At 47.2% G+C, this 24993-nt stretch overlaps 1 protein-coding gene across 1 annotated transcript in view; it reads right to left on the bottom strand.

Moving 5' to 3' along the window:
• Positions 1–24993, bottom strand: part of rims2a (regulating synaptic membrane exocytosis 2a) — a gene marked incomplete at its 5' end in the record, with an annotated part of 131941 nt that overhangs the window by 80622 nt on the left and 26326 nt on the right. The window contains 1 exon segment of the mRNA XM_079275630.1: positions 17909–18201. Coding sequence (XP_079131756.1) covers positions 17909–18201 — 293 coding nt within the window.

Below are 24993 nucleotides of genomic sequence, written 5' to 3'. Positions count from 1 at the left end.
TATGCTCTGTAGACAAAATAAATAAATATATCTATATATAAATAAAATGCCGTAATAAAGCTGCTGCTTTCTAGATGTTACAGCAAAATGCACAACCTGTTGTTCATGCAAGCTAAAAATAAATATTCATATGTTCATATATCAGCTTTAACTGTCGATGCGTTGTGAGATATAATCAGCTCTACTGAGAGTAAACCTTGAATCCTCAGTTCAAACCTCTGCCTGGCTGCTCCACGCAAACACTTGGCCTCACAAAAGCAGTCCGGTCCACTCCCAACTTCCCGATCCTCGCTCCTAGAGCACGAAAACAATGTCCTTGTTTTATTTCTCGGAGGCTGTGGATGATCTGCAGACGGCAGCAGTACATGTAGTCTTGCGGCAGCGCTCCTCGGACTGAGCGTGGGGCACCGGCTCTGTCTGCTCCGCCGCCGCCGAAGAAGAAACACGTTAAATAAGAAAGCCAAAAGCAATCACGGTGAAAATGCAACGCTGCCCCTGCGGGGATTGTGCCACCTCTACTTTGTGGATAATGGAGAGAAGTCAAATGAGGACAAATGAGTGGCGGCGTGTTGCAGAGCTCTCCTCTTAGAGGGAATCTGGCCCGCTAATGACAACAATACATCCTGGAATGGTCTCTATTGAAATGAGATAACTGGAAAGAAGGCAAGAGCGGAAGGAGAACAAGCTGAATGCACGCCTCTCAACCCGAGAGCAATCAGAGAAGAGACGAGGGGGAAAAATTTAGGGCTGCAGCGTCACACTCCCCTCCCAAGACTGACTCAGCCGGCCGGCCGCTGTGTATGTGGGACGCCCCTCGGAGTAGAATAAACGCATCCAATCCCCCCCCGTTACCTGGTACAATCAAAGCAGGTTCAAATCCTGCAGCAACCCGGCAGTTTAGCTGCAGCTCCTAAAATCCAAATGATATCGTAGCATCAGCATGACCTGCTTTGTTGCTGCTGCGCCGCAGCGCCCTGCCACTCTCTGATGGAAGTGGACAGATGGTACAGTTTATGATCCGGGCTGCAAAGGCTTCTGGGTTGCTGACTTTCGGGTTTAACACCAGCGTCATGTGATCGCTCCGATTGGCTGGCGGTCGAGCAGCACCGGCCCTCTGTTTAAGAAAGGATTACACTGCTTGGTTGATGACTAACTGACATCTATAACCAATCGCAGACAGAGCGGGAGGGCTCAGCTAATCGCATTCAGCCGGAGGTCTTGTGATCCTTTAACTGAACAAATTACATGGTTTATGTATTTTATTTTATTTTAATCCACAGGGTGGACTTTCAGGCTTCAAGTCAGATACAGGGGAGGGAGAGAGGGAGCGATAGAGAAATAGAGGGAGGAATAGAGAGATAGAGAGATTTCTGTTCCCGCATCATTTCTGTGCATTACAAAACGGATCAAAGACTTTTTTTTCCTGGTTCTGCAGCACGATGACGTGTCTGTTTTTCAGTGACCTGGTTTGATAAGTGACTGTGACTGGCTGTGTCTGAGTGTTGTTAAAAGTCTTTCCTCCTGCCTCTGTCTCTTCATCCCTCAGCCTCAACACATTTCACATCTGTTTCCCCTGTCGCTTCCACCTCCTTTGTCACCCCCCCCCCCCCCCCCCCCCCCTCGTCTCAGGACGGGCTCTGACTGAACATGCACCGCTGGAGTAGGTTCTGTGTGTGATTGCCGTGGCGTCGGCTGACTGACAGCTGCGTGGAAGTGGGGAGGGCAGGTGGGCGATGGGGTTGTCGACACAGCGTTTCCCAGGGCGGAGGGTGGGAGGAGGGGAACTGGGTGTGTTTAATCACCAGAGTCAAGAATGGGGCCATGCTGCAGGGCTCCATGTAGCTTTGAGAGCAGTGAGCATCTGACCGAGAGGACTATTTCTGAGCATTAGTGCTGACATGGCGACCCAGAGAAGTTTGTATATACTGCAACAGAAGATTTTGAAAAGAATACAGAACCAAACCAGCAAAGCTCAAATCAGTTGAAATCCATGTGTTTCAGTCAAAGCCAAAGAGCTCTTGTTCTTGTGTTGGAATAAAACCTCCCGTGGTGCTGCTGAGTGGCTCCCGCTTCTCTCCTCAAGTACGCCACGTCCTGCGGAAGATTTTTGCTCTGTGTTTTGACTCCTGCACATCAGACTACTTAAGAGCTCACACTCGATGCTTGACACTGTTCAGGTACATCTGCTCCGACCGCTTCAAGAAGCGCGCCAGCGATGTAGGCGGATCAAGGTCGTGAGAGGAAAGATGGATCAGTAGAGCAGGTGCTTGAGGACTGTATTAGGAACTGCTACACACAAGGCAGGGAAGTTGTATATGACACAGTATAATATGGCAGTTTGTTAGTATTGAGATCCTACATCACTGAACACTTCATGCATCTTGGATCTGATCTGAAGAGCTATCCGATTACAGACCGAATCAAAGGATTGGCCTAAAACAAGAAAGTTGTCTGAGATTCACTCAAGTCGGATGTTGAAAAGGCATAAAAGCATCCGTGTGTCCGAGATGCATACAGTACGTCAGCCTGCATCCCCCTCCCAGCTGTAACTACGTCAGTAAGCAATCTGTGGAACGAGCCACTGACATGCATCTGTCCCCTCTGATGACGTTAGTTTATGGGCAGTTGTTGCTACCATAGCTGATATTGTTTTAATTCTGCAGCAGCCCGGATAAAGTGCAAAAGCACTGCTAATGGCTAAGGAGTTTATTTACGACTTAATTCTTCCTCTAGCATTCTTGGCAGTCACCAAACACTACCTTCACCCTGCGGACTAGAGTAGGGCTGACTTGATTTACATATAGCCCGGCAAGGAACTAGCTGGATCGTAATCAGATTTTTGATCCAGGCAAACGGTAAAGGAAAGTGTATTAAATCTGGATTGTATCCGGACACTCGATAAGGCAAGTGTAAATGGGGCCACCTTAAAGCCATGCACGCTGCCTGATGCAGCACAGTTTCACTCACAGTAACAGGCGACAGCCTCTCCCTCCCTTCGTCTCCCTGCTCTGTGGAAAGTTCGAAGCAGACACAAAGTTGTGCAGCCCCACCGCTATCAGCTCAGCTGACAGTGTCTGCTGATCTGCGAGTCTATTCGCTAATTGGCTCCATGAGCACAGGCTCCACTTCTCCTGCCTTCTGTGTTGATGTTTATGCTCTGTGTGGTTAATATGTCTTCCGCACTGTTGGGTCTCCTGTTGTTGTTTGTTTAAGAAGAGGCACCGCTAGCACTCTATGTAGGCCAAGCCCCACCAGCATATGCCATTAAGATCAGGACTGTTAGCTGCTGCTTGCTTCTCCCCTCCCGACAGAGAACGGTTAGAGGAGCAGAGCATGTGTGCATGTTGCTGCATTCAAATAATGCACATCACAGCTGGAATTCATAACGCAGACACCTCTGTTGAGCAGACACACAACCAAACATTTGCCCCCAATGAATGTCTGTAATTCTGCTGATTGACTTCTGCTTGAGTTGAACAGAGCTGCTATAACACAGAGAACTGTTGCAGTGCGGGGAAGTCCTCTACACAGCCTGTAAGTAATCAACACCCCAACACTGGTGGGTAATTAACTGGTGGGGGGGTTTTACCACACAGTGGAACCTACGAGAAGTTACACGTGATTGCCGCTCATCTGTGACCAGATAGCTGCTTCATCGCCACATGAAAGACATCGTCATCAAAGTCTTCTAAAGAGACCATGTGGGAAACAGGAACTGCGTTGGACTCACTTCTATTGGGTCTGGAGGCCTTTATCACGGACGTCACAGCAGGGAAACAACTTTTTTTAACAGATCTGTAAAAGATAAAGTTAATGACTGAATTCCATTTGGCTATCTAGGGCCCGCTCCTTTCATACTTTCTATAAAACAACGGGTGTGAACTGACACACCCTGGGGAACACTGCTGCATCACTGCAGCTATTTAAACCACTGGAGGTCAGCAGAAACTGAATCAGTTTCATGATGAATGCTATTTTCATGCTCCTCCAAAGTAGCACCCATGCATCACCTTGCTGTACAATCACACAAGTAATGAGTAATGAGGAAACAAATATCAGTTTCACACGAGCATCCTCAACACACAAACACAATACGGAGCCTTATGGAGACCCTCCCTTCCTGCCTGCCTGCTGCGCTGTCGCATGTTGGCTGCTCAGTGCTCAGCAGGCATTGTGCGTTTTCACAAAGCGCTCTGTGGAGAGAACATACTGAGGGCTGTCGAGCTGTTCATAAGCCAGCAAATTCTATTGTAACCAAACACTGGGCTGTAGTTCTGCACTGGAAGAAACAATTAAATGTCTGAAGAATCTCTTTCTCTCTCTGACACACAAGTAATTGAACACACGCGTACGCGTGCTCTCTCTCTCTCTCTCTCTCTCTCTCTCCTCTCTCTCTCTTGAACATGCCTAGAACATACAGCAGAACAACGAGGGGGAGAGTCTGACCGTCTTTTTTAAAGTGGAGGTCACTATCTTCCATAACTGTTTCCGACCTCAACTCGTATAAACTCCAGGCTCTGCCCTGTTCCCTGCCACTTGGCCACTTGGTTTCAAAGCATCACTGCTTTACAGAGTAGAAGTCTCCATCTCAGAAGAGAAGAGACTGAAGTTAATTTATGCTCTAATCATCTCTGGGCACACTATCAACCCAGAGTGGGTTGTAGAGTTCAAAGCTGGACGATACTAAAATACGAATCTGGTTATGCTGCATACCTGAATGTACTGAAAATCCAATATAACTGGGTTCGACATTGAGGTTGATGTGGCTCAGTTTACTCATGCTACACCATGAACAGTGGAACTGTGACAAACTCACGTATTTTATGGGAGGTGTTCATACTCTGTGGCGGAGAAAACACTGAATTTTAAGAACTTCAATTACACAATGAAGAAAAACACAAGAAAAAAAACAGGGAGCCCACTTGACTGCAGCAATTCTATTTCAATGTGCCTTTGTTCCACAGCAGTACACACTGCATATTGCCTCTGGCAATCCAGCACACTTCACGTTTATTACCGCAGCGGCTATTTTTAGCACATCATTTATAAATGAACAGGAATAATACAACCGATCGCGGTAGTAAAAGCTGTGTGTGGAGCGGGGCACTTCACACCTTTTCAAACCGGTTTCAGGACTACAAAGTCAGCCTTCTGCGGAAAATGAGAGGATTGAATGTAGAAATGTCAGCATTTTTAATACAGATCTAATGTATCATATACATCCTTCTTATTGCCTTTTTTTGGCTACAAACTGCTTGGATGCTGCTTGTCACAAACCTAAATCGAAAGAGAGATTTCCAGGGAAAGGAGATATTAGCATTCTCCAATTACATCCACAGGGAAGGGAAGCCACTGCAGCCGACTTACCCCAATGCATCTCTGTGGCTGGGCCCTGGGCATAATCTAATCAAGATGTATGTCTACTTACACACTGAGTGCCCAGCTTAACGAACTCTGATCGGCACCGACTGCAACGTGACTGACGGCATCGTGCAGAACACTTCACATCCTCGAGCCAACATCGACAATCTCCATCAGGTTTTATCTTCATCGGGCACCAGTGGAAGTCCCACTGTAGGCAAAGGGAATTGCTGAACAATCGCTCCTCAATGGGCTCGTTTGGAAAGATTCAAATCTTGCTCTTTCTTTAATTGAGCAACAGACAGACAGTAACTCAAGACAACAGCAGAGAAAATGTACAAAACGTTTGTTTTAGACAGTAACTGAGCCGCGCAGGCTTCGTCCTCCGATGTGTTAAATTAGGCGTGCAACATTTGAGAAAGTGCAGAACGGCAGAATAATAGGAGCCGAGTGCAATGGGTTCCACAGGAGCGACCGCGGTAGATGATCTCATTTTCTTGATCCCGTTCTGGGACTAGTTAGCAAAGCATGTTGATAGATTTCCCCCGTCAGTTACTTTCTGAAAACGCTCTTCATTTCGGTCGCTTTCTTTTTTTTCTTTCTTTCTTCAAATGACTGCTGTTCACCCCATCTTCTCCATTCCAGTTCCGTAGCCTTTCCCCCGCCAGACTCTCTTAAGTTGAATTCAAACAGATCGGCTGCTAGAAGGCTCACCTGGAGGCAGACAGGAAGCTGTGCATAATGGGAAGACGGTGCCTCTCGAGCTCTTCTCTGAAACACTTTCCCTGTCTGAGAGTTGTCACTACTTACTCTCACACACACACACACACACACACACACACACACACACACACACACACACACACACACACACACACACACACACACACACACACACACACACACACTGAGATCAAAGAGACAGTGTGCAGCTCAGTACAAGGGGTGAAGAGTTTGGGAAAAGCCAACAAGGAAATAGATATGGGAGATAGCTGTCTGAAAAGATTAAATGTGACTCCAATTACTTTCTACAACTTTTAGCACATAATGAGATGTCGCCAAAGATCTTTAATGATCATTTTAATACTTACATCATTAGAGCTACGCTGTTGCTTTATCCCGCAAAAATACTGGTTTGGAAAAAAAACAATCATCCTAATGATGCAGGATAAATGCAGATGATGGTATGAGTTCAACAACTGCCAGGTGGGAGAAGAATGCGTGGAAGCAAAGACACGGCACTTGGGAGTTTTTACCACATTTATTGGAGCTTGCGACCAAGTTGCATCTTTCCTCTTTGTCTGATGAAAAAGCCCCTCGCTGTGTCCCTGTGTGCTCAGCAGAAAGACCTTTTCTACAGCGCTCAATGGCAATGACGAGCCAACGTCGCAATCGATGAACCCGCGGTCAGACCTTTGCAGAGCGAGCCCCAGACCAAAGGGCTGTGTGGGTTAATTGTAATTGCATAGGACAGCGTCTGTAACACAGCGCCCTGAGCCAGGGAGCTCAACAGGCCTGGAGGGGCTCTGGTCTGAGAACACATTCAATCTACGACGGTGGTTAACTTCAACCAGGGTTACATTCAGCCACCTTTTTTGTGCTTAGATTCCTAGATCTACATACATCACAGGAAGTAGCACTCTACTCGCCTGTTTTATGTACAGATGGTGTGTTTAAAACACGTGTCATACGGATGATGACAGTAACTGGGTCCTCGATGTACCGCTGCACCACAATACAAAGAACAGCCTTCAAACTTTAGTTGTAGATGTACAGATGAGAGCTGAAGCTCTACGATTCGGTGAGCGGGAGAGCTGTGAATGGTCTTCTGACAGGATCAAGAGAGACGTATGAATAAATGGAAGGGATGCCGGCGAGTGGGAAAAAAAGGAAAATCTTCAAAGTCAGCTTCTTTCCTCTCCCTAGCCACCCCTGGAGATCAGATCAACTACTATCCTAAAACCTAATGAACTAGTAAACACTGGGAATTAAATGAATATTACATGGGGTTTCATTAACGCCAGCCAGCAGACTCCAGAAATAATGAAGGCGCGAAGCGGAAGCGGGAGGAGACAGTTTCTTCTTCTCCTGTGTTTACTCAGCATCTGCCTGCCAAAGGAGGATCGCTCCTCGGCTGGGTTCTCCTCTCGGCTGGGTTCTCCTCTCCTCTGCTTGGCGGGAGAAGCCCGGGGAGGCCGCCGAGCAGCGCCGGGGCCGCTGCATTTGCAACACAAACTAACTGAGCTAATTGTACGCATGCGGGGAGACGAGGGGGGGGGGGGGGGGGGGTGACACGTGCACGGTGCAGTGTTTGCAAAATGTGGAAAATAATTAATCTGGTTGAGCTTGTGAAATACAATCAGTGTTTTGAGCGCGGGGCTGGGGATGAGACGGATGACGATAGCAACGGGCTGGATAGACGCAGATGTTTCGATTAAGCGTCTTCATTATTGCTTTATCACACAGCTTCTTCAAGTGTATTTTTGGTAATTTAATAAATTGGAGCATGAAATAGATTTGGGGCACGGCAACAGGATTACGTGCAGACGCGAGCGGGCCTCTTCCCATTCATGAAACAATGCAGGCGGATATTATGCCACCGAGTCGATTGTGCATTGGGCGTGTGCTGTGGATAATAACTAGGTTACTAAAACAGATTCCAAGAGAATACCTGTACATACAGACCCTAACGTAGTCCGAGGCTAATGGTGGATTTAAAATGGATATATAAATATATAAATATAAAACCAGAATGATGATGCTGTGAAGTACCTTTAGGAGGAGAGAGCCTTAACTCTCACTTAGCAACTGCGCTGACCATCGAGGCCAGAGGAGGATTTGTAGGATAACGCTATTAAGATCCTGCACGGACTTCAGCTACTACAGTGAAGGCAGGCAAACTCAACCCCTCTTCAAACTGTTAAACAGTCGCTGACGCTGATAAATAGCACATCGAGGCATATGGTTGAGAGCAAAGCACTATCCATCGGAGTATGCAGTTTCTCTCTCCCCCCCTCTTGGCTATTTAAAAACAAGATGACATCAGACATCTGTTTGGAAGCAGAATAAAAGAGAAAAAAAAGACCTCCTAGGGTCTGGGCTGCAAACACATGAACATACAAGTGCCGCCGCATGCACTCTCACCAAGAAACACGAACACGCAAGAAGAGCCAAGTCAAGGACCCGGGGCAGTTGGAAGATGCTCCTAATGCCCGACTGAAATAGCAGTTTTACAGACAGGACGCTACTGTAACGCAACCCTTGAAGGTTGAGGGTCACACACACACACACACACACACAGACACACACACGTGTGCACACAAGCCTCTTCAGCCTTTGAGGGAATCAGTCTCGCTCCATAAGCACGAACAGAGCCCAGCGCTCTTCACAGGCCGCTGTTTCTGTCTGAAAAGTACACCATCTCTCCTTTTGTTGCTCCGTGGCCCCTCTCTGTACCTTCCTCATCCAGTTTCACCGCCGAGAACAGGCTGGCCGGTTGAACCTGTGCGTCACCTACATCTTACTGGGTGACATAACGCGTGTCTCTGGCGCTGTAGCCTGTAACCAAACCTCTAACAGACTATTTCACCTCCTCCTCTGGGCAGCAGCATCAGCAGCGGTGGCAGCGGGCCTGGGGCTCGGGACATTAGCCTGATGCTTATCTGGCTACACAGCCCACCACTAGCTACCAGCTCTCTCTCTCTCTCTCTCTCTCTCTCTCTCTGTTTCATTCTTGCTCACTGTCCGATGCTGAGATATGATTTGGTGAGAGCAGAGAGGAGTGGGGCATATAGATTCAGCCTCTGCCGCTGTCTCTCTCGCACTATTCATCCACCTTTTCCTCCACGCTGCTATCATTCCAACTCTCCCCTTTGTCTCTCGCTCTCTCTCTCTCTCTCCAGCGTGCAATCATAATAACCCCTCTCTTAGACGCCCAGGCAATAAACCAGGACCTCCCTTCTTCCTGCGCACATCTCCCTTGGCGAGGACAAAACCAATAAAGGGCCGGCTTAATTACAGCTGCTGACTTCCAACACCCGGGTGCAACACTATGGGGCTGAGGGTGGGCTGAGCGTGGGCGAGGTGTGACGGGATGTTGGGGTGAGGCGGGTGGGGGGGGGGGGGGGGGGTTGCATAAGAACTACTGAGGATACAGTTTGAGTCTCAGGCTGACTCTACACCTAAACCCTCAAGATGCTACTTTATAGTACTCACAGAGATGAAATAAAAAGAGAGGACGGTAGCCCAGAGGCAGGCTGGGAAAATGTGGGTAGGACTTGCAGTCAGCAAGGCATTTAACTCCAAACAGCTCCAGCGGAGGAGCTCAGACTTTTGCTTCTGCGAGGCATTAATGTGTAACGGTGGGAATGTAAAGATGGGCATTAGTGGAAAAACTAAATATACACTCAGACAACTTAGCCTGGATAAAGAAGGGTAAAAACAATGTTACATATGCTCCGATCTGGCCAATGATATATCAAGGTGGGTACACCTCTAAATCATCCCAAGTGTCCAGGACTGTGAGGAGCCAAGGGAGGGACTGCTGTGAAGTCCTTGTCACTGGCTGTTTCTAAGTCTGCAGTCTGTCTCCTCCTCCTGTCCTCCTCCTGTCCTCCCTTCCCTTCCTCCTGACCCTTTCCTCTGATTTCCCCCCTCTCCTTTCCCCCAGTTCTGTCACATCAACATGAATCTGGGGCTCCGGGGGTTCACAGTCCCACAAGCTGCAGCCTGCTACGTCTGCCTCGTCTACGGCTCTGTCACCATGGTGACTGATGCCCGGGTGTTCCTGTCTCCTCCTGTTACTTTCTGTCGTCCTTTCTCTGTGTCCTTTCCTTGCTTTGTCTCTCCACTGAGCTCCTCTCACCTCACCTACAGAAGGCTATCAATACAAAACAAGTTGACAAGAGGCTCCGAGAGCAAACATCAGAGTCTGTACCTGTGATGCTACATGTATGACACACTGACACACCTCGTCAGCGACAGAGAATCACAGCTGTCAATCATGAGCTCACACTCAGATGTAAAGAGTTCAGCATCAGATGTAGGGGATGTTTAGAGCCTTTATTATTCCTGATAACCACTTCAATCAACGCTATATTGCCAAGAAGGAAAGAACACATTTCAAACATTGCTACTGCAGTAGCTTAGTCGGTTTTAAACATCACAGTCGCTTCTTATAATTAAGGGTTAGTCTGAGAAATAACCATCATGTTATGTTGAAAAAGTGGCTGTAAACATGTCAAAGCAAACTAAACAGCCATCCTCCTGTTTTTTGGTAATTCTGTAAGAAATAGTGTCCCTATATGCTCCATGCCTTCCTTTGACTTTTTAATCAGGCCCTGCTCATGGACATGGAGGCTCATCATTTCTATTGATTGAACATTACACCTTATCACTATGGCAACCAGATGGCTGAGGGGGGGGACGAGCGAAGAGACGGGTGTGGGAGGGGGTTCCACTTCAGAGGAACTTTCAGCGTAGAGCTGACAGTTTCCCTCCGCTCTGTGACTGTACACACAGATAGTCACTGCAGGAGAGCAATATATGAGAGTGTGGGATGAATTAAACAGCTGTGGTTATGAGGATGACTCACTAAAATCACATCCGAGATTGGGCAGCCCGTTTGGAATCATTAAACAGCGGCAATATGGGTTTCATTTAATATGCTGGATTTGAAACACTGCGCTGCTCTCAAAACATTGCATCTGTGCAGAAAAATCAAATGCAGCTATTCATATCCCGTTTATAGCATCGCACAGTTTGCAAAAGGCTCATCTGGGAAAAGGCTGTATGACGTGAAGAACCAGGCAAAATGTCCTCATACTTACAACGGTTCTCATGATATCTCAAGAAAGGTTGTTTTTTTGCACGTTCTCCAACGAATGTCCAGCAACACGGACGATCAATGGGCCTGATCAAGACCCTGCAGATCGGAAGATGTTCAGGCAACAAAAATACGTGGTCTGGTTTAAGGAAAGATCGTAGTTTGGGTTAAAATAAGTATGTTTGGTATGTAACTTAAGTTAGTTAAGTACGTTAGTAAGTTAAATGGTAAATGGACTGTACTTGCCGCTTTTCTAGTCTTCTGACCACTCAAAGTGCTTCAACACTACATGCCATCATTCACCCATTCATACACTGATGGCAGGAACTACCCTGCAAGGTGCCACCTGCCCATCAGGACTAACTCACCATTCATACAAGCAATTTTGAAGATAAGTTACAATAAGTCACGTTGCCCTTTGGCTTCACACGGGAAACGAACATCGGTGTCCAGGGTGAAAGTCCTGTGTCTGACCTGTTATATACAAGCTACAGTGCATTCGTCTCCGAAGGAATAAGTACAAACAGTGAACGAGAACGGCATCACAAACTCAGTAACGCCCCTTCTATCACTTCATACACAGACAGTCCATCAACAGACACACTTTGGTCTCAGGCATTTCAGGCCAGCGAGCACAGAGAGCTGCCATATAGGGTTATGGGGAAAGTGTGTGTATGAGTGTGTATTAGAGGAGTGGGGGGGGGGGGCGAGTATGGTTGCAGTTTAAATGTAGTGACCACTCAATTCAAAACCATTCAGGCCTTCTAAGAACAGATCCCCACACCCCATTAGGACCTCTCCTGACGCACACATGCATAATACATGGAGCTGGATCTAAAAGCATACAGCCCATTAGCAGGCCTGGCCAAGAAGAGAGAGAGAGAGAGAGAGAGAGAGAGAGAGAGAGAGACACACACACACAATGAATGGATGGCCAAGCTGGCTAGCACACACTGCCGGTTTGCAGAGCGTTGTGTTGTTGTTGTTTTGTACCGGTGAGTTTCATGGTACTACTTACAGACCCAGAAATGAGTGGACTTAAAGGCTGACACTGGAACAGCATTAAAAATGACTCAGCCAACAATAGACAACTATAAGACAACTATATAACAATACCATAATTAAGCAGTCCTGCCGTCAACTAGCATTCAGAGACGGTTTCTACGGGAGGGGTTTACTGAGAAAAGAAAAAAAATGATGGAAAATAAGTTCAATTTAATCAGTCAGATGTGATGATTGCTGGATCAGTTTCCAGGCACAGAGCCCCCTGTTCAGCGCTTCCAGTGGCTGAGTGTTCCCGCAAAGACCGCAAAGACTCGCAGTCCCCGGAGACAGACAGTGCGTGGTGTGGAGATATGGGGCCCGCGCCTCTTTCGAGAAGTAAAAAAAGAGGCCTGCGTGTTCTCTCGGCCCTGCTGCTGCTGCAGGGACACGGGGAGTCTGTTTTGCAAGTTCCAAGTCCTTCTGCAGTCTGCAAAATGTGTCTAACAGCCATGCCAGGCCAGATGACCAGGGGCCTCTCCGTGGGGGGATCGGAGCATTTAGCAAACTAATCATAATATGCTCCGATGCATCTAAGTGAGATCCAGCTTCTCTCTCTCTCGGCACACAAGCACTTCTCTTCCAGCAAATGTGAAAATGCAGTGAGCATATGTTGCAGTAACACTGTAGCTAAAAGGGTAGAGACATGCTACATTTTTCAAATAATGAAAATGATTGCCCAAGCCTACCGTAAGCATAAGATGTATATAATGGGGTTGTTTTCTGCAGTTTCGTCACTATTCCATCAAATAATTCATATGTGTGTACTTCCCCTTCCTCCAAAAACATGATGGCCTGTGTATGAGTGTGGGTGTGTAGGTGTGTGCCTTGTGTGCGTGGGTGTGCGGAGGGAGGGGGAGCCTGTGTGTGTGTGGGGGGGGCGTCTCCACTCATTTCCAAGACTCTTTTAAACATGTATATTTACCCTCTTCACCCCCTCACGTTCTCCTCTTGGGCACAGCAGCAGCAGCAGCAGAGGCAGTATACAGCACACATGCTGCAGCAGCGGTGCGCTGGGGCATACGCGCACGCGCACACATAAATACACGGCCACGCGCACAGCACAGGCACACCTCGGCATGGACTGCCTAAAAACGGCTCGTTTTCAGTACGCACGCGCACACGGCAAAAACCGCGGCAGCATCACTGATCGGCCCCATCATCCAGCCAGGAAATATCTGCAGCAGCAGCAACAGTACTATACTGTAGGTTGTTATTACGCAGGCTGGCTGCCGATCGATAAACGCAACAACCCCCCCTCCCAACCCCCCTCCCCCCCAATACCCGTTTGACATACCAACGGGGAAGCCCTTCCTCATAAATCATTCTTTACAAAGGAATCACTCACCCGATGTTGCTCAGCGCCTGCTCGAAGAGCTCCGTCTGCAAGATGTTCTGAGGCGCCGAGAAAGCCCCGTTGAAATGTGATAAAACCGAGCTACAGAACTGACGCAATGTCTCAAACTGCATTTTCCCCCTCCGTTTTCTTTTATCCTCAGTAAATGATCACCCCTTTCACCGACAGCACATCCCGAAGCATGCGCTCTCTCCGGACGCCCCCCTCCACACATAGACCTCCTCAGTATTCTCTTATTCGTATCTCCAGGGGGCGCATTAGACGCAGAAAAGACGCCGAGCAAGTTCCATGTTTCTCCGGCCGCTCCTGGTAAAAAGTGTCCTCAGATGAGACGCATTCCGCGCGGGATCCGTCGGTCATAATGCTTCCGACTTGGAGCGGGGGAAAGAAGGTAGCGCCGGTGCCGGTAACGAGCCTTTTCTCCTTCTCGCTGTGGCGGAAATCTCTTCTCGGTGTGCAGGGAGAGGCGAAGGAGCGCCTGGAGGAGAGAAGAAGCGGAGAAGCATCCCTACGCGGCAGCCAGCCGCGGCAGCAGCATCCCTTACCGGCGCATCAGCAGCTGCCTCACATCCAACTCATATTTCCCGTCGCCTATGAAAAGCACACACTCGCGCTCACAGACGCGCACACACACGCACACAACGCAATTTGTGCGCACTCTTTGCCACGTCTCTCCATCCTCTCTCATGCACTCTTTGGTACGCGCACAGCAGCAGATATATACACCACGGTATAATACAGGGGAGAGACGCGATGCTGTCGTCAGTATTTTTCTCTCTTACATTCCATATCTGGCTTCAGAGCATCATCAGCTCCTCGTCAGTAATATCAGATGACAGTGCAATACCTCTGAAAGGTCCAGTGTCTGCCTGAGAGGAAAGGGCACGCATAAAAGGGGGGTTTTCCCCAAGGGGTGTGCCCACTTATTATACATTTGTATTTTATTCAGGTCTGAATGTAACTTGAAAGAGTCAAAAACAGTTGAAAAATGCAGGGAGGTTCAAGCGGTTCCTTACAGATGCTGATGCAAAGCATTTGATTAAAAATATTTGCAGGACAATCAGAAGTGCATCCGACGTGGAGCTATTATGAGTTTCTATAAATGAGTTGTGCTACATGCAAAGAAATGAAGAGGATGTAAGCCGACGACATGCCATCCCTCTGTTAAAGCCTTTAGAATCAATTCCTCCTTCCCAGGTTTATTGCATCGCTACCAACATTTAAAATGAGCCCCTGGTGGAGATGTTCAAGAGTAAAGACACTGCAAATCACAAAGCCTACATGACACGTCGCGTGGCCAGCTACATTGCCGCAGAGTCACCGCCAACATGTTGCCCAAGTGCTTGTTGCCGTTGTTATGTTGTTAAAGGTCAGTTAGAGGTTTTAAAATGAGTTCACAGACTAATATTATCAAGTAAACCATGTATTTAATGGTACAACTAAATTAAGTTGAACATTAAGGTTATTACCCCAATCGTCCGCAGTTAGCATCCATTAGATGTAATTCCTATCGTTCAACTGTTAGCTTCACTTGCAGTTTTACACACAAAGGTCAATTATAACAGAGCGTTCAGGTGTTGACTGTTGTAGACTGTGTAGACTGTGTAGACTGTTATTGTTGTTGTATAGTCTGTGTCTAACCGCTCCTGTTGCTTACACGCTGGACTCCATCGCATAGTTTTGGGTGTGGCAGCATCATCAGAAAACATTTTATGTAATGTTGGAGGAATGATGACTCATGACCTCCGTGTCGACGTGAATTCTTTGGTGAAAGTCCCATACTGTAAGGCTCGTCAGGCTGATGGGGCCCGTTAGACTCAAAGAGACTTAGACTACGCAATGATGAACTCAACTGTGCAAAGCCGGAATGTTAAAGGGCCAGTGTGTTCTTCCTCCTCCTCTAACATTTCTGGCAGACTGAGCGGCTCTGCTGCCTGGCCGGATGAGTCTAAAAAATGCAGAATCTGAGGAAACTCCAGCAGTGAGCATGTTCCGATCCCAGTGTAATCACTGTTGTTTCATCAGCCTCACCCAACACTGCAGCTGTCCCGGAGTGTGTTCATTCGAATGACACCTCCGAGACCGAGATAAATTAGAGGCCTTCCCAAGTTATTTCTCCTTATAAATAGACTGTCAGCTTCCCCTCCCCCATCTCCTTTCTTTAGCAGAACAGATCCAAGAGTTAATTTAAACATTCCTTAAGAGTAATGAAAGTGGGTTTTGGTGCTCATGCAGTGGGAGTTCTATTTACAGACTCGCTGCGATCCATCATCAGCATTATCCTGCGAGTTTCCAGACAGACAGTTTCCTGTTGTGTCACTGCGTATGTCGGCGATGCCAAAGCCAGAAACGCTCTCCGGTACCATCTCCACCTCTCCAGCCGTGCAATCTATTGATGTACAGTAGCAAGGGCCCGGACTGGAGCAGAAAGTGACTGGATGACTGAACGCTTGGACCGGTCTGATCTATAGTCTGATCTATAGTCAGTCTGATCCTCCATTAAAACCACCGTAAAGCAGCCAGCCATTTGAGGAGAAGATGGATACTGTCGACACAAAATACTGTTATCCTGCATCACTGCGTATTCAGAGTATGGAAACACAACGGACGAGGATAACAAGGACAGCACAGGTACACCATTTTACCAAGACAGGGACGGAGTAAATGTCTATTGTGGAGGCTGTAGAGTATGTGTCATAGTTGCGGAGCAGCCTCATTACAGTGAAAGCACTGAACGTATGTACACTAACCGCCGGTTAATGGGCAGGTGTGTGTGATATATCCATCAAAACATCCATTTGGAGCCAAATATCAGGCAGTTAAAACAGACGGAGTGTTTTTCCCCTGGAGCTCCTCCATGTTTGCTGGTTCTGAGCGTAGCGAGAAGTAAATAGGAGGTCGCAACGGCGAAGAGATGACACAGAACTAATGAGTTGTGTCTCTGAACGTACTGTGGGCACAGGCCGGTCTGTCCCCGCGCTCGACGAGTGGGGGATACGGCCCACCAGGTGTACATTTACACGGTCAGCAGGGAATAGGAACAGGGACAGAGGCTGGATTAGGATAGTCTAATTCAGCTCCTGTCCTACTGCACCGCTCATATAAACATGTATGTGTGTGATATGTGTATATTGTAATCATCATGTTCCCTTTCACAGCTTCACCTCCGCCTTAGTCATTTCACTTCACAGATCACACGTTTGTTGTCCCGAACTGATGACAATTTGAGAGATTCTGGTGGGAAGTCTTAATTAATCTTCAGTAATCTATGTCCACATGTATTTACATGTAGTGTAGGGCTGCACACGAACCAATGGCACGCTGTGTTACATCTGAAAAGGAGCAAACAAGGACAGGAGAGGCTGAAAAGTGTCTCTCTGCCTTTCTGCAGTAGAAATACGTTTCTATGGGGCGCCCTGGTAGCTCGCCGGGTGGAGCGTACCACATGCGACCCGGGTTCGATTAGGGCCCAGCCCCCTCTGCTGCAAGTCACCCCCCCCCCTCTCTCTACTTCCCCTGCCTTCCCTGTCTCTCACAAGCAAAACAAAGCAGAAATGCCAAAAAACGCAATCTTAGAAAAAGAAAGACATTTCTCGATAGTCAGTGCAGATAACAAGCTTCTCTTCCTCCCTGTGGGAGAAGAAAGAGGAAGGAGCCCCCGTGTGGACATCAAAGTAACGACCTTTTCTGACACCAGTATGAAGAAATAGGCAACCGGAAATAAGATTCACAAATACGGCGTGTTGAGTGTGCTGCTCAGAGGGGGCATTTAGTGCACACGACAAATGGAGCACAATGTTCTGCATTGGCATGCGGCCTGCTCCGAGAGCATCTTAATGATTCTCCATTTACAAGCCCTGCAGTGACAAAACTTTTGTTTCTAAAAAGTAAAGACAGTATGCATGCTAGCTGAGCCTGGCTCGAACCACCTGTGATGCTATGTGCCGTGTGCTGTATGTGTGTGAGTGTGAAGAAGAGAGAGTGGGTGGAGGACTGTTTGCTGAGTTAGTGCCAGACACATTATCTGTGTCTCTGTCTGCTTTCCCTCATGGGCTCTGAGTACAAGCCGTTTTATATGGGGTCTCGACTGGCTTGCTAGGAGCCACTGCTCTTATGCTTGGCTTGGATCAGTTCTGCACTACCTACAATGGCCACATTTGCCAGTGGTAATGCTAAAAAGGTTCTTATGCAGTTGCCTTCATGACGTGGCATCGCCTAGTCATACCTTCTTTATCCCCTGGTGAAACCATCTACTTGACGTAACACAATAATGAAATCTACTCTGCGTGTGGTGGGTTAAAAAGAGAAATGCATATATTACTGACCTGTCTATGGATGCATCGCCGGGCGCTGAGTACCTCAGCCCCGCTCCGTTGTCAAGGGACGCCTGTCTGGGCAGGAGCCCGCCGTGAGGTCTGCTTCTGTCTGACGCTGGTGTCAGGTCCCCTGAGGCCCCCTGGTAGGGGTACAGGGACGGGTCCTGCAGTTTGGCCTTCTTCCCCTGCGGTCCGCCCTCAAACACGCCCCGCACTTGACCAGGCCCCGAGCCGAAGAACCACGCCCCCGATTTGGTGAGGATTTCTTGTTGTTTTCGGCACAAGTTGCATACCCACATAACCTGCAGGGAAGAACAGGGCGGTGTCAGGGTGGTGTTTTGGAGCGGAGCGGGGGTTGACAGGCAGACGTTGTCTTACCTATGATGAGCTGTAATGGAGTGATTTGGGTATTTGTTATGTTAAGCTGTAACATAACTGTGAGAGATATATCGCTGTTGCTGGGTGAAAATCCTTTTTACATCAAACCATTTTTTTGAAACTAGGTTTAAGAAAACAGATTTGAAGAAAAAAAAAAAAATCTGAAAGAAATCAAGAAACTTGGAGTTTTGAGTTTTCACCCCACAGCGACAATATTCACAAACAGTATTGACAGTTCATGTTTATGAGGTGACTGATGAAATATTTTACACATGCAGCAGCCTTCTATATCATTGAAAGGTCAATGGGTTGACTTTATCATTATTATTACACATTTTGAGTCTGTGAGTCTTAATAATCCCCTATTCACCTCTTAGTATAGGTCAAATGTGCTTTTTATGTTGAATACAAGCACATTTTCTCAATCTATATGCAGTTTATTAACATTAAAGTCCTGTTTCTGCTGAGCAAACAGCAAGAGTTCAGAGCCTACATGACTACCGATTGCAGAGTCTTATAGAGGGTGCAGTATGTAAAGATGCTACGATTGCAGTCTGTGTACTTTGATAAGTTAAATGGAAAAGAATATCAACATTCTCCGTCTGTTATAAGGACGGGAGAGCTGGAGGTTTTTATCTGCTCGACACTGCAGCCGGCAGCCAGCTCACCACATTAGCCTCGTAAATCGAGGAGCAGACAGGAGACCCTGATCACGACACACACATGTTCACAGACAAACACACACACACACACACACACACACTGCATGGTAACGCTCAGAGTTTTTCGTGCCGACTTATCTTGTGAAAAACAACCTACATGGTTTTATTTGTATTTTGACAATTGATATCCGGTACAATGAAACCTGAAAGTGTCTCAGGCCTGCTCCAGGTGACCACACCTGTCTCGTTAACCTAAAGTGACATCTAAGTGTGTCTGAGAAGGCAAGGAGCTTGTTAAATGATTGACAGGCCAGACGGCCAACAGGGCGGCCAAGAGCTACTGCAGCCCCCCCCCCCCCCCACCACATTGCCTGCCTTTACAGACCCAGTGCTGAGTCAGTGCATTACTGTCATTAGTGTGAGGGAGCTCTGAACGCTGCCCCGCCCACCATCAGTTGGTCTGTAGCTCGCCTTTCTATTTTTTCTTCAGTAAGGTTTGAATCAAATAATAATTGACTGATATGTTATTTCTAGATTAACTGAACTCGCTGGCCTGTACAGTTACTGGGCTGCAGCTGTTCAAAGGTCCCCAGCCTCAGTGTCGCTGGCTGAGCCGTCAAACGTGTCAGTGTTCATGGGTGGGAAGTCAGTGGGAGATCGTCACTGAGCTAGTGACTTGCTGGTTGGTCTGGGCAGGGCGCTTGTAGAAAATCTGGGGCTTCATAAACTTCCACACCATTACACCCTCCTCGTGAAGCTCCCAGCTGGCAGCTGTCTGCGTCCCCCTCAGACTAGCAGAGACAAGTACAGTGTGTTTGCTCGTCAGTAGTATAGTATAGTCTTCGTCTGCCACTCAGCAGGATTAGCCACTTTCCGGCTTGGAACCTTGCGGAGGCGTGGAGACGCCTCCTATTGACTTTGTCCATTTCCTGTCTTTTCCCTTGACTGAGAGAAATAAATTATCGTGGTTTTGAAATAGAACTCTGCTGTCTGAGTCTGCATTCGGGTCCATGAACACACCACATCATAACAATATTATATAAATTTGTTTTTTTTACTGTAGATGTATTGTAGATTAGAGCATGGAAACACATGACAAATCACAGACACATGCGCAGTAGCCTGCCTTACTTCATACTATCTTAAAGCAAACCAGTAATGATGAATTATTTCAAATTTCAAATGTAGTGCAGAAACAGCAGTCACACAGTCAGCATGTACTGGCCTACGCAATGTTGACACACCGGCATTTATGAGCAGCTATCAATGTTAAAGATGGGCTATAACTGTGCTGACACACAATGGAGGCAGGGAGGCTGATTGTGCTTTATGTGTCCCAGGGGAGTGTAGCCGGTGAGGCCATGACTGCCTCTTTAACTGGGGGTCATGGTGAGAGCTCTGCAGTGAACCATGAGTCATCAGCTAAGACCCGGGAGCCACCGAGGCCAGTTCTTCTTTTTTTTTCTGCTCATCAACCACTCATCGCTTCCTGTACCTATGATGCACACTTGTGCATACAGTACACATGTATGAGCGTGCACGCAAACTGTATTTTTTGGGGAAATATGTGGAAAAACAAGGAATTTAGGTTCCAGAGGTTGCAGGTGCCTAACTTCAGACAGGGAAAGTCGTAGCTAACATCCCATCAGACAGAAAACTGCAGCCCACGACCCACATATTTACCCCTCCAAACTGCAATTAACATCGAGTCGGTTCCTGTGCACCTCTCTGTTCTGCCAATAACAATGAACCACATTCTCAGACCTTGGACTGCACATGTCAAGCTCTTCTATCTCATCAGTGAACACTTGATCGCATAATAGTATTCCCAAAGAAAAAAACAACAACACAAATGTGCATGGGTCCAGTAAATGTTGAGCACACTGAGGCTCAGACATCAATACTTGGATTTGATTTGCACTTTGGAACAGAGTCAGAATGAAAATGGATGTTTCTAGGCAGGAAGAGCGAAAGTAAGAAACATGTCACTGCTGGGGCTGAATCCTCAAATGTCCGGGACATTACATGAACTGCAAAAAAAACCTAAAAACAGCCTTGTTTTGAGCATGATAACGGTGCATTTTGAGATTAACCAAAGGGATTTAAGCTACGTGGGCCCAAGAGGTTAAAGAGTTTTATCAACTGAGAGGCATGTGGAATATGAGCTTTAAGGCTGTAGGAAAAAGTGGCCTAAGTCAAGGATGCCAAATGGAGTCAAACCACATCTAGGTTGAAATGGTCTTCAGCATTATGTCGTGAACAAATGCTCCAATCTCTCAGATTTTATAAATAGCCTAATTTCAAGGAAAAATCCAATCATGCTGCATCCCGCCAGAAATGCGACAGTCACAGAAACATGTTGTTTCATTACACGTTTTCTTTTTTTTCTGTCTTTAGTCACACTGGCAGAGCCATCTCACAGCATGAGGCCGCTAACAGTCCATCAAGGGAAGCAGGCCAAAGACAGTGTGAGCTCAATCCGCACTGACAGGAAACTGTAGTACCCCTCATTCCCTAATAGACCAGGCCAACACGACGACTCCACGACAGATGCGTGCATGCACAATGGCACGCGCAGGTCAAGCAGCTGTAACAGCCAGAGGTATGTTCGCTTTCACTGCAGCCATTCTGCCCAAGACTCTACAAACACACACACACACACACTCCCCTCCGGCTTAACTCTTCACGGCTGAGCGCAGGCAGGGCGTTGGGGGTTGCGGCCCTCGGGCAGGGCCATTTCTCCCTGTGTTTGCACATTTCATAGTCATTGAACCTGCAGCTAAAAATAGAAAGCTAAAAAAACCTATTGCGCTACCACGCGCTGCAAACGCCAGGAAGATATACTAAATGCGCCATAGGCTGTTTACTGGGGCACTGAATTAAGGGAAACAAACACCCGGTGCTGTGGGATCGATAAATAATTTCCTTTCTAATACTTTCTCCACAGACCGAGGGTGTTTTCAGTGATACCGGCAAACATAATCTTCCAAATGTTTGCTCAGAAGAGTGAGAATAGGAACAACGACAAAAAATACACCGACCAACGACGCCACTGAAGGACAAACTATCTTTGACAGTAAGCATGTATCTATTCCAAAATGGTGAGAGCCATACTGCCTGTCTCATAAAACAAGCCAGCCTCTATGAGCTGACTAGTCCTACCCTATATGCAGTATAGGCTACACATAACTGCATAGGAATTAACATGGACGCTTCAGCAATGTACTTTACATGTTCCCTTTTTGCCTGCTCCATTCAAAATTTCCCTGGAGTCACACACACAGACACACACACACACACCAGATAGATTTGCAGTAAGAGAGAGCGCTGAGCTCTCTCTTGTGGCCATTAAACTGCACTACAGCATTACTTAACAGAGGCTCTGGAGTGAATCAGCAGTATCCTTGCAGGCATATCACACAGTGTGCCCAAATGGAAAGCCAGCTCTAATGTTGAATTAAATCAATGGCATGCATTCATAACAGCAGATGTTAAAATTGCTAAAAATGATTCTGTTGATTTAGGGCCTTGCCATTGCTCCCACATTCCTTTCATGTGAGAGTAGATGTGGGTATCCTGGTGTGTCTCAGGAGCATGACCCCCGCTGTCTGCCTCAGGTTCCCGTCAGCTAACTTCCAAAAGAGCTAAAGTGAAGACTTGGAGATGGCACGCGCTGCAATATTGATGTGGCAGTAAATGACCTGTCATAGGTATCATATTGCTTTGGTGTTTCTCTCCTTCACCTGAACTGAGGTGAACTGAACACTCATTAAAGACTCATTGTTCAGGGAGTGGAGTGCTCCTCACTACATCCGGGTCTGGACTGAGTCCAGTTCCAGCACACAGGCAAGGATATCTAGTGCACTCTTGGCCAAATTGTTGCCACGACTGGGGGGCTACACATGCGTGATGCGGGCTTCAATGACAGACATATGTCGGCCAATGAATAATGTACATCAAGACAGGTGGAACTATCCATGAACATTCAGACATATCTTACTATTAAGATATAATAGTCCTCTATAGTCATGTTCTCTACATCACATACTGTAATATGACTAAATCAAATAAACAGATGTCAATGTTTCCACATTGACTTTAGGGGCAGTTCTCAAAATAAAAAGTTAACCAGGCGTTTTGGTGTGATTCATTTGGCGGCCAATGAGAATGAAATGGGAGCGCCCACATTCACATGCTCACACGCTGACGGCACGTGGTGAATTACATTTTAATGAGCTTCTAATTTTAGTGTGGGGCGCCAGGAATAACAATAGACTTGATGAATATTTATGCTCCTTGTTTGAAGTTCAGAGGCACGAGGAAGAGGAGGGGAATACTGTAGCGACCCGGTGGTTTTACACAGAAATGGCTCATGTCTGTCAGACTCACATCCCCTTCAGCCTCTCTCAGACCTACATAAACGCGTTACGACATTTGATGAGACATGATGCGCGCTGAATGAAACAATAGACAGTATGTCATTTTAGAACACCAGAAAGAAAAAAAGGAGAAAAAACGTCAGCAAAATGCTGCAAAACAACCCCATTAAATTGACAGATGTGCTCTATCTTCAAAGGGACGTGCGACTCGCGTCGTTTGTGGGGAGCTTTTCTGAGACCTCCTCCCCGAGAGATGAAATGGTCACATCTCTGACAAACAAAATGACCCGGGAAAAACGCGATGCAGTCGCATGGCTCGTGCTCACCCAGCTTACCCATGGTGCCGCTGAGGGAGAACGCCGTGGCGCGGTGCGGAGGGATCGCCGTGTTTAGCTCCTTATAATGTGGTGACGACTGTCCGCAGCTCCTGCAAAACGAAGAAACGGCCGACCTTCAGCACCGCGGACAGCTCCGGGTCCAATCAACGGGCTGCCTGCCGGACAGCGGCTTGCTGGGAGCACCGTGAAGGTTACACCGGGGACTTTTATCCGATCCAATAAAACCAAACGCAGTCTTCTTCTCCGTCTCTATCGACACAGCAGCAACGGCGTCCAAAGACTCATTGAATGGGAATAACGGATTCCGTTCTTGAATCGTTACACTGGATCCATCGAACCGCGTCAAACGATCCCAGTCTCAATGTCAGCACGGGAGGAAAAACATGCGAGCCGAGCAGCAACGCGTCAAATCACGTTGTGATTCCCACCACCGCTGTATTAGTTGGTCTGTGCTCTGCCGGAGTTGACGAGAGTTCATTACTTATGCGGCGCGTCCCAGCAGACAGTCCAATCGACGGACAGAGCGACGCGGCTATACGCACAACACGGACAGCCACCGCGTTTCCTCTGCTGGCTTTACCGAGCACACTCCGTCACCTCCCACTCAGCCTGTGACCACATCTTGGGTTTAAATGCAAATATATCATACAATAAAAAACACAACACATCCGTTGTCATCGTCTCTTCGTGTTGTCAGACAACTGCAGGACCATGAAGTCACGGGGCCATGAGAGCACTAAGATGTGAACGCGAGCATGGTGCTGCGTTCACGTGCTGTGGGGAGGAACTGGCTTGTAGATGTAGATGTAAATGTTAGTAAATTCAAGATTTTAGAGTTTAAATGTCTAACAAACGGGGACTTAGTGAGTCAGTCAGTGACTATATCTATTAAGGAATTAACTAAACTATGTTCATTCTTACAGAGATACGATAACACCGCTCAAAGTTCTCTTTACGTTAACATTGTACACTATAGTTCGTTAGGATTATTTAACACACAAGAATAATGAATTTCTATTTTTTAAATCAATAATCCGGTGACACTTTGGAATACACTGTCCAGCAGGTAACAACATATGGAAAGCAGAGATATGGTATCTTTAATGATGAGAATGATTTCTGTGGTGCTTTTTAAAGACTTGCAAATCTATTTCCTTCATGCTGTTTAAAGCTAAACCCCACAAAGTACTGTCGTGCTTCCCCTCCTGTTTTATAGCAGCGATGTGGAGGGGCCAAGAAGCACATGTCACGTCTTCAAGAGTTGCTTTAATCACAAATGACTTCCTCCCCGGAGACTGTTGATTTCTCGGGCCCTTCTGAAGCCACATCAGAGGAAA

Source organism: Melanostigma gelatinosum (genome assembly GCF_949748355.1).
Source record: "Melanostigma gelatinosum genome assembly, chromosome: 9".
Classification (NCBI taxonomy): Eukaryota; Metazoa; Chordata; class Actinopteri; order Perciformes; family Zoarcidae; genus Melanostigma; species Melanostigma gelatinosum.
This window is presented reverse-complemented; position numbering and strand designations above follow the sequence as displayed.